This window comes from Brassica napus, chromosome C1, assembly GCF_020379485.1.
Source record: "Brassica napus cultivar Da-Ae chromosome C1, Da-Ae, whole genome shotgun sequence".
In the NCBI taxonomy this organism is placed as follows: Eukaryota; Viridiplantae; Streptophyta; class Magnoliopsida; order Brassicales; family Brassicaceae; genus Brassica; species Brassica napus.
Window position 1 is genome coordinate 3571637 of NC_063444.1, and position 12405 is coordinate 3584041.

Below are 12405 nucleotides of genomic sequence, written 5' to 3' on the forward strand. Positions count from 1 at the left end.
GGTTCGGGTGTTTTGTGGGTTCGTCGGAGGAGGGAGAAGTTCTCAGGCGGAAAGGGTGTCGATGCATGTGTTATTTTATTGGAGGTCGGCGGTTATCGGTGGTGGATGAGATCTCGCCTCGGCGATTGACTCTCTCCAGTTTTAGAGACCCAAGATGGTTTGAGTAGAAGATGGGCGGAGCTTTTGAGGTCCGGCGTGGTCGGACGATCGGTTGTTTGGATCGCCGGCGGTAAAGAGAAACGGTGGTGACTCGGAGTCTTCGCAACACGTGTACCCCTCGACGGCGAGGATGGCAACACGTGGCCAAGTATCAGTAAGGCTGATATGTGAGGCGGCCGTTGTCTTTCGCGTTTAGTGTCTAGGGTTTTCCTCAAGTTGGGCCCGGAAGTTTTGGCCCAATTGAGAAATGTGTGTTACCCGTTTGATGTATCTGGGCTTTTGTATCTTATTTTCTTGTACTGGGCTTGGCCCGTTTTTAATTTTAAAAAACATTTCGATGGAAAAAAAAAAAATCACCTATTCTTAGCTAGTGCACAGAAAGTTACAGACATCTATTTAGTTGCACACTTACCCCATAACAGTAACCTACGCTTGTCCTTGAAGAGATCAAACCAAATCCAATAATAGTCTTTTTCTGCCTTACGTGTCTTTCTTCTAGGGTAAAATAGTCAAGTGGTACACAATTGTGTACGGTGGAAGAGGGTTTTTTTATGGGTTTGAGTAGTTTCTAAATTTCTGCTCCAATATGGTATATTCAGCCAATAATCTCTAGCTTATATCTGATTTTCTATGTTTGCGTCACAACTCACATTTATCGCAATATCCAATTAGCGTATTTATTAAGAGAACCAAAGCAAATACCAAAGATGTGATAAAAGTGTATTTGTATCTATGTTACTAAGCTAGAAATAAGAAGAGGCATCGACCATCGTTAAGGGACACATGATTCAACGAATATATATATTTTAAACATGGATATTAATAGACAAGTTTGGTTATTGTTGGAACGGACTACCTCCTATATTTTTGTTTACATTCTATGTTTCTACTAGAAAATTGATTTCACACGGAGTACATTTAAGAATGATGTTATCCAATAGCAACCTCTGGATTGTTTACAGCTTGTCACAATTTTGTTAACCTTTTAAGAGGCAACTATCGCTAGGCTCTTCCAGCTTGATTTCACTATTACAGCTTTGACTTAAGCTACACATGTTGGGGGAAGAGTTCAGATCACTATTATGAGTAAGAGCTAGCTATTAACTGTATGCCTATCCTGAGCTTGAGTACACTGCCCTATTTGGGTAGAAATATGTTATTTTTATAAACATTTTCTTTAACAAGTGTTTTGTTTTTGTTCTTTGCGTATGGATCATACAACATAGTTTTGTTATTGCGGATGTTTTGTGTAGATAGCATACCATGACAGTCGACAGACTCGAACTCATAACCAAGTTACCTCTCTCCAAACGTTTTACTATATACAATTGGTAGAATTACTAACAACTGTACTAAAACTAAATTATACTATTTGGTCTAACCGATTAAGTAAGCAACAAAAACACCATGAAGACCAGAGAGATACATTAATTAAATACTAGGAAACTATTGTTTATTAGACACAAATTGTCCCACATCAGATATTGTAAGAAATCTTTAATAATATATAAGATAGATGGACCACTCTACTTATCACCAATTGGTTTTATGTTAGAATCACATCTAGCTTAATATTGTTTTTGTACAGTTTTTAACCCTTTTCTATTTGTTTTACCTTAGTCATATAATTATATATTCTCAGTTGTTAGCTTGACGTTGACATATGTTTGTTTTGATTTAAGGAAAAGTACTGTTGGTATAAGGATATATGTTGTGCTTGTGCATAACACAATATTTAAGAACTTAACCCACAACCTTTTTAAGAAATAATTCCGTAAGATGTAAATCTGGTTTACGAAAGTGACGCTTAAATCTGAAGTCTATATCATGTATTAATATGAACTTTGGTTGGTCTACATGTTTTTAAGATCAACCAAACAGCTGAGAGTAGATGGGGAAATATCAACGTGAATGTCACGTGGACAGAGTCGTGCGTGCGTGACTACTCGTGCCGTAGTGTCGGGTCGACCACTGAAGTAATGGGCTTTAAAGGTTGAAGGACCATATGACTTGTGGGAACCACTTTCACGCTTGTAGTCTAGCTCGTGAAATCGATCTGGTTTGTTATTATTTCATCAGAAAAGTAGCAAAACTTATAAAACAATAAAAACTTATTTTCTACAAAAAAAACAATAAAAACTTATTAGTTCATACCATTTTCTTTTTGGTTAAGATTATTAGTTTAGACGTGCGGCGTCATCTTTTTATAAACTATAACTCATCAACGATTTTAGTCTGACAGTTTTTCCATGATTTTAGGGTGTGCAAGTATTTTTAAAATGGAGATTGCCGAACAACGTACTAAAATATCTTACCATCATAAATATAATGAAACCTAATGTGACATGATATTAAAATCTCTATTTTAGGATCGGATGCAAGTTATGCACCAGGGCAGAGCTGGAAATTTTAGTTTTTACCCGCGGGTCCCGCTCCGTTTGACCCGCTGTGGGACGGGTGCGGGTCGGCCATTTCGAAAAATTCAACATGCGGGTATGGGTGCGGGTCAAGTCGATTCTACGCGGGACGGGTGCGGATCGATCGATTTTGAATCGCGGGTACCCGCTAAAAAATAAAAAAAATTCAAAAAATTATATAATATATAGTATTTTCTGAATTTATAGTATTTTATATATTTTTTACTAAAATTGAAAAAATATATAAAATACTATAAATTCAGAAAATAATATATATTATATAATTTTATTAGAAAAGTAAGTATTATATAATTAAAATATAATTAAAATAATTATTTTATATTACTCGCGGGTCCCGCGGGTTATCCGTAAACTTGGACAGGACGGGTCAGGTGCGGTTATGTGAATCTTTTTTTGCGGATCATGCGGGTCGAAGTTTTGAATAAAAAACAATGAGTCGACCCGCAGGTTGCCGGAGCGGGCGAGGCGGATTGACCGGTGAAACCAGCTCTAAGCAGGAGCAGGTACAAAACGAATAAAATTATACCCAAATCTAATAATATAATGGTCACATAATTTACCGACAAGAAACCTAATCCACTCTGAAAATTCAAGATCTAGAAGTGGTGAGATGTATAATAAAGGTCGCACGTGGGATGATAGAAAGTGTTTGTTTGAGTGAGGGGAGGGGACAAACAAGTGTTATAGGAAAGGGGGGAAGTGAATGAATCTAACTTTGTAACTCAAAAACACTGAGAAAAAAAAGAGCTTTGAGTGCTGTTTCGGACAGCTTTGGCTTAATGTCTTGTCTCCATCAAGTTGTAAATACCAAAGTCTTATCATGTTTCTTCTATGTCTCCTCAACTACTATTTTACGAATCGTACACAAACTTTACCCCATTCATTCATTATTCAAACTTCTTGATACTAAGAGATTAACGGTTCAAGATGAAACTTTAATGATCGTTGGAAATATTCAAATATATATGATCTAACTTTTGCTTTTCACTTTTCAGCACCAAAAAGAAAAAACTATACCAAAAGCAGAATTTCAGAGATTCTTGTATAGTGTATAACTTCCTAATTACAAAGTAATCTTATTCTTCAACATCTCATTCACATTCCTAGGTTTTACCTTACCTTGCGTTTACACGAGGCTACACGTTCCAGAAAGTTGACATATGAACTCTTATCAGTCGAGTTTTCCCCTTAAGAGGAGGAGATGGAAGAGTTATTTTTCCCTCTTCTACCATATTGCATAGGACCTTTGTTTGGAGAGTAACGCCCGTTGAAGTGCGCGTCCATACATTGATCCAAAATTCAGAATAGTAAATCATTGCACGTAAAAACCGGCTCGTCATCAACCTCCTCCACAATGGTCAGATATCACTCCTCCAAAACCACTAGAATAGTGAATCATTGCTTCTTAGCCTAAAATATACATTGTTTCTCTTACAGTCGATCTTGAATATTTATTTGTTGTGCTTGTAACTGAAATTAGCTCAAAACATATAACAATATAATGTCGGCTCAAAACGAAAAGAGGGGTAAACGAGAAAATGCCAAACTTAATTGCACACATTTAATGTATGTGAATCTATTTACTTTCACTTTCAAAGATCGAAACCTGAAGCCCACACAAACGAAGGTTTAGCTTGGTTTTAATGGTTTCTAAACCGATTTCCAAACCAATTAAACCGATATCAAGCCAGTTGGTATTGAACAAAAATTAAAACCTGACCCAATCTGACATCTAAATAGTGCTCGACCCAACTCAGTTGGGTCAGTTACAAAAGCAATTTCTTGAATTGGGCCTTAGGCCACATATATACAGACACGTGACATTCCTTGAGTCATTTGCGATCAAGAGAAGGAAGTGAAGATTTGGAGTTACAAATCTCAGTGCAAGAGAAAAGAGTTCATGACAAATTACTCTCCTGTTTTTCTTTTCTTTTTCTTCTCAATCCTTGAATGTGTATGTCAATAGAAGAAACATGTTCCCCTCTGGAAGCATGTTCCTTGGTACTGTTGAAATGGTGTCCTTAGATGTGTACTTTTACTTTAGATCTAAGACATGTTTGTTTGTTTCACCCAAAACTAAGTTATTACAACAAGGCTCAGCTCTCTCGTCTCTTCAATTGTCTACTAAAATGTTTTTTTTTTTTTTTTTCAAAAAAAAAGTCTCAAAGAGTGAAAAGTCTGATCGCATTACAAGTCAAAATTTGATCATAGACAAACCATAAAAGCGCTAGATTACAGTGTTCAACAAACCACAATCTCACACGCGCTAGATAGCGTTGGCAATGCAAGGAGGAGATCCCTTAAAGCGACAGGATCTTGTTCATCCATGGAAGATTTCAAACGCAGAGAAAGTTTCTTGAGGACCACTGAGTTTTCCGCAAAGTACCTTACTAGTTTCATTTCAGCAGGGAGTCCTCCGAAAGTGCTTGCTATCTCTACAAACTCGAGTGATGACAGCAAACACTGAGGCACAGCCGTGAATCTTGTTTGTTCCCCCCAAAACAATGAAGGAGACAGATCCTGCAAAAATACACAATATAATGAATTGTTTTCCAAACGCATAGTCTTGAGACAAGGCAAGGAGACAGACGACTCCAAAGACGTACTACCCACAAACACCCCATGGAGCCTTAAGTGACGAAGCTTTGGACAGCATGTATAGAGTCTCAGTGGCATCAAGGTCCCAGAAACCACAGGCTTGCACTCAAAATCGAGATGCTCAAGTTCTGGTCTTGCCATGAAATCTATCCACCGCGTGATATCATCCTCAACAGTAGTGAGCTTGACCTTGTGCAAGCATGGCTTCTCTACCCTGGAGGAGGAATCTAGAAACTTTTCCATGAAACTCACAAAGGCATGGGGACCACCTGGGAACGTACAAGTGTCCAAATCTATCTCAGAGATGAAAAGCTAGAGACTTGGTCCTAACAGCTTCTTTTGTCGGAAGATACGACAGCAATTTAGATATCAAAGCGTCTGGTAAATTGCTTATCATATCCTCCTCCTCCTCCTCTCTTGTGGTATCAACGACGCAACTTCCTCCCTAAGAACCTCCGATAATCATGCTATACGTATGAAAGGAGCGAAGAAGGTGAAAGAAAGAAAATACCTGATGGGTTTTAGAGTTTTCACGCTTAGCCCATAAAACTTAAATGGGTGGGTAAAAATACAAAACACTTCTTAATTGGGCCTTTGGCCCACAAATAGACAAACACGTGATAAAAATAATGAGGCGGCCTGCAGTGTGAGGAGGAGCCACACCCACCCTGCGGGTTATGTTTCAATAAATCAGCTATCTCTCTCTCTTCCTATGACTTCCCATGTGTTAATGTTATCACACTATTTCAGGTATATACAGTGACTCTGTTTCTTTTTTTCTCAGTCTCACTTAGGTTCTATGAGGGCACTGAAGACATTGTTTCACACCTTCCCTCTATCTATAGCCTATCTTCAGTGTTTGGCGCATTTTTTTGGCTGGAGCTAGGGACTTGTCGTTTGATTTTTATGGATATGCTGTTGTTTTCTTTAGCCAATATAACAACAGCAGTATATCTAGCAACCATCGCCCGGACTGGTACAAGTTGTTATAGTCCTTCCTACCGGTTTGAATCATCTCTTACTCAATGTCTAATGTCTGGTTCTCCAGGGAAGTGGTTTGAATAGCTTCGGCCTTATGTGGTGCAATGGTAATCTAAGGAGATAGCAAGATTGTTGACCTAAACTCACAAGACTTCTTGCTTTCAATCAATTTGTGAGTGTTTTTTAAATGATAGGAGTTATAAGCGGACCTATATTGATGGTTTGGACATATATGTGCGGTGACCTGGAGAAGACGATTCACTTTCATCAGCTCTTTTCTGCCGGCTTCATGGTACTGTAAATCACTCTTCTGCCTTTTATCTATCAACTTTTGTCTTGAGGAGGAGACTGATTATCTGTGTTCATGTTAATGTTCTCACTCTGCTCTTGCGTGTTGGCTTGGCTGTCTTCTTATACTACAGCATTTTTCTCAACACCACTCTTAACTCGGCTCTCACGCAGACAATTTGTGGCAATATATATGAAGGTCCGTTTCACTTTATAATTTGTGGTTTAAGTTCTATTATGTATTATTATTTTACAACTGAAAGCAAAAACTTTGAACATTGTATATCATCATTGCAGGATCCTATTCACGGTTGGACTAGGCTGGATGCTCTTTGGTGGACTCCCATTCGACCTGGTATTATTCTCCCATCTACATTTGCAAAACCTCAGTAATGTATTTCTGGTTCGTTGTTCACGCAGATGAATGTGATTAGACAGCTTCTCTTGGTTTCTTCGGCTCTGGTTTATATGCATATTACAAGATCATTGGGAGGTAATGACAGTAGACGCTACTCCAAAACAAAAGAAGAGCCAGTCACAAACAGGTGTCGCCCCTAGTGGTCATAAAGGCTTTCGATGAGAAAAGAAAGCCAAGGGAAGCCTTAGTTCGACGAGAAGAAGTAGTTGACCAGTAATGCTTAAGCAGATGTTCGAATTCTGGTTTTGTAGAGTAGTATTAGTAAGACGAGACCTCATTTTTTTGAACTTGTGTGTTTCAAGAAGGCGGAACATAACTGGATTATAAAGAAACTGATTTTCTTTCTTTCTTTGGGATTTGATTTACTCTTATCATTTCCTTGTTTCTTTCCGTTTGTATATAAACCATAGAGAAGGGTGACTCAGTCTTCTGGAATCTTCTGTAAACTTTTTTGGTGTAAATCTAATGTAAACTTCACACATCTATTTATATCTTAACGCTGTTACAAGTGAAAGGATAGTGTGAAAATCTTGTTATAGCTCTAAACAAAACAGACGAGACAAGTAGAGAAGAGTTGAGGTGCGAGCATCATGTACTCAATTTAACATGAAAAGTGGATGAAAGAATGACAAACATTAAAAAGAGAAGACACACCCAGTGGGACTCGAACCCACAATCGCTTGATTAGAAGTCAAGCGCCTTATCCATTAGGCCATGGGTGCTTGTTGCTCTTCATTCCCATTAAATCTTATTATTACGTAAGTGTTTCTGTATTGGTCTCTCCAAAAGCAAATATATATATCTAACCGGGAAAAAAGTAAAGTAAGCTGGAAAGAAGCAGAGAGATCCCTGAAGTAAACCCTGTTTCCCTTCAAAGTATCTCCACTATCTCTCATCCTCTTCCACTCTGACACTCAACTTCCACACTTTTATCTTTCTTTAGTCAGGTATAAGAAAAGCAAAAAACCATTTTCTTGTTCTTGATTTTGCGATGGAAGTTCCACGCCGCTCTTTGGCTGCCTCTCTCTCTCCTCTCCGCCTCATCGATGGTCTCCCTCGCCGGAGGAGTTTTAATTATAACCAGATGCCGGAGGAGCCCATCAAACTCACTGTTCTCAAGCTTGATGGATCTTCCTTTGGTACGACCACTTTCTTGTTTCTTATAATCAACCTTTTGAACTTGCTTCTGAGTGAGTGATTTACCGTTTGTATGACCTTGTTTTGTAGATATCCAAGTGTCAAAGACAGCTACAGTAGGGGAGCTCAAGATGGCTGTAGAAGCTGCGTTTTCTCACTTGCCCATCACTGGCGTTGGCAAAGTCTCTTGGTATCTTTTTTTAAGTCTTCCTCTTGTGTCTATCTTTATGTGATTCTTGATGATCTTTAATCTTACTCTTGTGGGTACCATTCCATGAAAGGCCGCATGTTTGGGCACAGTTCTGCTTATCCTATGGAGATCAAAGACTGCTCAACGAGGCTGACTACCTTATTGAGTTCGGAATCAAAGACGGAGATCAGGTCTGTATTCAACCTCCCTCTTTTCTTCACTCATGTAACAACTCTTCTAAATGAAACTACAGAGTCTGATTCAAATGCCTCTTTTGGACAAACATCATTCAGCTTAGGTTCATCCGCCATATATCAAACTACTGCACCATGATGGTGAACCATAAGAGCAAGACACCACATGTTTCTTCTTTGAAACAACTCAAACTGTAAGAGTCTTTTCTCTTTTCATTTTCTCTTCATGTTTTTAGCATCTCATCAGACAGATACATGTTTTAGACCATCTAGGTTCTCTCTCAAACCCGAAACCTGGAAAAAGAAAGGAACACAAGGACTAGAAGATGGTGTTGACTCAGTCACCAAGACACAACCAAGCTTCCTATCGACTGTATTGGGAGGTTGGCTCTCTTACAAGTCAACACCAAGTCAACGAGGGACTAAACACAGAAACGTTACTGCTTCTACTTCGAGTCACCTCAGAGCTTTTAACAACCTCATCGCAAGGTTTCGTTTCAAGTGTTACTCGGAGAAAGATGTCTGGAACAGGAAAAAGCTCATCTCTGAAAACATGAAATAATACTCATTACTATCTTTCTGCTTCTGACTTCGTTCTTGTAAAGATTTTGATTTCCCAATCTTCATGTTTATATGTAAGAAACAAATGATAAGACAAGTCTGTGGCTTTATAAAGATGGATGTTATATGCTTGATACCATCAAACATCATACAAGAGTCTTACTACGTTCAAAGAAAGTGAAACAATGTTATTATGTACATGTACCCATTACTAGAACATATAGATTATATATAAGAGCATACCAGACCAAAGCAATATCCTTAAACACTGAACACAAGCCACTTTGATTTGCCAGAGTCCTGACCATCCACAATCTGACAATCACCACCTTGTCCACCAGAGCCATCCCTCTGTTTCCCATCCTTTGATCTTCCTGCTTTCTTCCCAACGAATAACCCCAGCTTCATCGCCGTCAACAGACCCATGGCAATCAGCAAAGGCCTCACAGCCCAGTGAAAATCCTCCAGATGCTGATACTTTTTCACAACTCCTTCACATGTATTGAAATCCACAACCTCCACTTCAGCTGGATCCGCAAGACAGCTGCTTCCATGCTCCTTTCCAAAAGGCAACACTCCAGGGAACTCCACCTCGAGGCAACCGTTTGGTAAAACCTTAGAGATCCTCCCCGTTGCCCAAATCCCTCTACCTTTACGCATCCATTTGAATCTTGGGATGACGACATTGGCTTTGATCTTCACGAACTGACCTACACTGTATCCTTTAGCCATCTGAAGCTGAGACGAAGTCCCTTTCCAGAGAGTTGGCAGCCCTATAAACCCAACAGCTACGTTTCCATCACGGTCTATCGAATGGATAACACCAACCAGAGAGTGCCTCTTGTCTTCTCCATCCTTGAGACGCACCCAATCTCCAGAAGCTAAGCCGTTGGTCACCCGTTCAAGAACAGATACGTGAACCCTTAACGGATCATGAACGCCATGGACTTTAACGAGAGCAAACTCATCTGGGTCGGTGTCACGTTCTAAACCAACCACCGTTCCTTCTGGTACATCCATGTTCTCGTGCTTAAAAGAATTGGCAGGCTTTCTTGAACGCACCGTGTCGCCCACTCGGAGTTGATCCTTTGAAAGAAACCATTCTGTGTAACCGAGAGCAGCCGAGCTCTTCCTGATCTCTCTACTGTCAATGCCTCTCCACACCTCTTCCTCCTCTGAGTCCTGCAAGCTGCACAATCATTTCCAGTTAATATCACAAACCAAGATGGACGAAGACGGGCAAGAGACGGTTTACCTCTTCAAGACGTGTAAGATGTCAGTCATAGATGGCCTGCTTCGAAGATCATACATAAAGCAACCTCTAAGTAAGTTCTCAAGAGGAGGCGGTATGCCACTGGGGATGCTACTCTTTTCTTGCTTTCTGACCACTAAGTTGTATATCTCATCGGCGGATTTGCCACACCAAGGCTGCACACCGGTCAGCATTTCCACAACGCTGCAACCAAACCCCCAAGAATCAGTCTCAAAGGACATGGGACCTCTTACTTCCGGCTGCCACTGCTCTGGAGCCATGTAGTTTGGAGTTCCGAGCCTCATTGTCATATCAGAACTTGGCAAAGGGATGCTAAGAAGGAGATAAGGGACTCCAACATCCCCGAGGATGGCCTTGTCGTTATCACTGAGAAGAAAGTTAGAGGGCTTGAGATTGAGAATCAGAAACCCCTTTGAGTGCAGCTCCAAGATCCCTGTAACCAGATCAACTCCGTATCTGTGGTTCAACATAGATAAGAAGACATTAGTATCACTACCAGCTGCTTGCTTGTATAATGCAATGTTACCTCAACACATCAGGCAGTGAAAGCTTCCCTCCTCTGAGCCGAGCCATCTTGTCACCAACACATCCCTCATAGAACTTCATGATGATACATATCTACAAACACACAAATCTCCAATTAAAAACAAAAACGGAAACTAAGAGAAACCACCACATGTTTGTATTTTTTTTAACTTACCCTTCCACTAATGCTAGAGACACCACGGAGGAGACAGACACTCTCAACCCCTTGACACTTGGAGAACAAATCCTCAAACTTATCAACCACAACTTTCCTTTGATCCTCCTTGATGGGATGAAGCATTTTGATGGCGACTTCATGATGCTCATCGTAGTCCTCGGTAGACTGATGATGAGTAGCCAACCAAACATCACCAAAGGGACCTCTTCCAATCCGGTGGCGAAGCTTCAAGGTCGCAGAGTTCATCCAGGGGCTAGTACCGGTTGCTAAAGCGCTCTCAGAGCCACCTTCAATGATCTCGTACTCAGAATCATCAGGCTTTTGAGCAGCTATCGTTGAAGCCATATCTGAAACGAGAAAAAAAAAAAATATAGTTTCAACCGTTACAACTCAAATCTACACAAAGTCGATCAACAAGAGAACATAGCAAAACTTAATAAAAAAAAAAAGGAACAACCTTTCAGTTGTTTAACTATCGTTATGAGCAGATCGAGGCAAGCAAAAACGTGAAACAGATGCCTCACAATATATGTAAATGAAGAGAGAAAAGTCAGATGCGTGTGTGTGTGTTCTGTTTTCAAGAGAAGTGAGCGATACAAACAAGGGACAAAGACAAGTGTCGTGGAGAAGTAGGAGAAGGAGAACAGTAGCCCATCACAATGGAACTCAATTAGCGTAAGATAGAACCATAAGTCAATCAATCAATCAAACAAATAAAAGTCAAATCTCACTAGATCAGAATTTGCAAAACGAATGTTATCAAAATAAAAATTAACTCAAGTTCCAATGAAAATTTTGAAAAATCTTACCCGGTAATGAGGGAGATGACTTGAGTATGAAGCAGATATTTCGACGGATTAAGGCTTTTGAAACCGTAAGACGAGGTAGTGACGGCGAAGACGAGGGAAAGTGATAAAAAACCTAATAACCGGTAATGATAACTACAAGTGCCTGACGAAAGAGAGAAAACAAACAAATAACTTAGAAACGATCATCAGAAACTGGAACAAGTAACTTGAGGGAAGCTGATAAAGACAGAGAACCGAGAGAGTCCGAGAGAAAACCTGTGAAGGATGAAGGGCCCCGTAAGTTTGTTTAATGAGACACACCTTACCACAAAGCCCACTTTACTTGTCAACCAAAAAAAAGAATCTTTTTTTCTTTAAATTTTAATTCTGTTGTTATTAGAAGCTCTTCTTTTTGGTTAAACCATATTAAGAAGTTTTATATTAGTGCAAAGTACACCATGTTTAGCTTATCATAGTACCGATCACACAACAAATACGATTTCATGATTGTATCCACCAAACAAACGACAGTTACCCTGTTCTTTTTACGATCGCTGCGTCAGCTATCAGCGATCAATATTATAGTTATCTTCACGCGCAAGAATGTAGAGACTGACGCCGGAAGCGGTACCTTCTCCATTTTAAAGCAGTTGCAGCTATCATTTAATGGTCGCTAC

At 39.7% G+C, this 12405-nt stretch overlaps 2 protein-coding genes and 1 non-coding gene across 5 annotated transcripts; 1 reads left to right on the plus strand and 2 right to left on the minus strand.

Annotated features, from left to right (window-relative positions):
- Positions 1-7531: 7531 nt before the first annotated feature.
- Positions 7532-7604, minus strand: TRNAR-UCU. The gene has a single exon. It is a non-coding gene; the product is annotated as a tRNA-Arg (tRNA).
- Positions 7605-7687: 83 nt separating this feature from the next.
- Positions 7688-9093, plus strand: BNAC01G06250D. Its single transcript, XM_022694528.2, has 6 exons — positions 7688-7736; positions 7826-8021; positions 8110-8209; positions 8301-8400; positions 8503-8597; positions 8668-9093. Exons 2-6 carry the CDS (start codon positions 7874-7876, stop codon positions 8963-8965), a joined length of 741 nt encoding a protein of 246 aa, XP_022550249.1. The 5' UTR covers positions 7688-7736; positions 7826-7873; the 3' UTR covers positions 8966-9093.
- On the minus strand, positions 9054-12104 carry LOC106401491 (E3 ubiquitin-protein ligase KEG). Of its 3 annotated transcripts, XM_013842020.3 has the most exons (6): positions 12005-12104; positions 11750-11891; positions 10938-11287; positions 10764-10855; positions 10220-10693; positions 9054-10153 (listed from the first exon to the last, which is right to left on the minus strand). In XM_013842020.3, exons 3-6 carry the CDS (start codon positions 11283-11285, stop codon positions 9226-9228), a joined length of 1842 nt encoding a protein of 613 aa, XP_013697474.1. In that variant the 5' UTR covers positions 11286-11287; positions 11750-11891; positions 12005-12104; the 3' UTR covers positions 9054-9225. The 3 variants fall into 3 exon arrangements, with proteins under 3 accessions (XP_013697474.1, XP_048601195.1, XP_013697475.1); XM_048745238.1 differs by having other exon boundaries at positions 11750-12015; XM_013842021.3 differs by lacking the exons at positions 11750-11891; positions 12005-12104 and adding an exon at positions 11398-11639.
- Between the last annotated feature and the right edge of the window lie 301 nt (positions 12105-12405).

Bases quoted from the DNA above. Each gene is read 5' to 3' on its own strand.
- BNAC01G06250D (XM_022694528.2), top strand. From the start codon at position 7,874: ATGGAAGTTCCACGCCGCTCTTTGGCTGCCTCTCTCTCTCCTCTCCGC. The intron at 8,022-8,109 runs GTACGACCACTT...CTTGTTTTGTAG, and splicing joins GCTTGATGGATCTTCCTTTG to ATATCCAAGTGTCAAAGACA. The intron at 8,401-8,502 runs GTCTGTATTCAA...AACATCATTCAG, and splicing joins GAATCAAAGACGGAGATCAG to CTTAGGTTCATCCGCCATAT.
- LOC106401491 (XM_013842020.3), bottom strand. From the start codon at position 11,285: ATGGCTTCAACGATAGCTGCTCAAAAGCCTGATGATTCTGAGTACGAG. The intron at 10,856-10,937 runs GTAAGTTAAAAA...GTGTGTTTGTAG, and splicing joins TCTCTAGCATTAGTGGAAGG to ATATGTATCATCATGAAGTT. The intron at 10,694-10,763 runs GTAACATTGCAT...GTTGAACCACAG, and splicing joins TCACTGCCTGATGTGTTGAG to ATACGGAGTTGATCTGGTTA.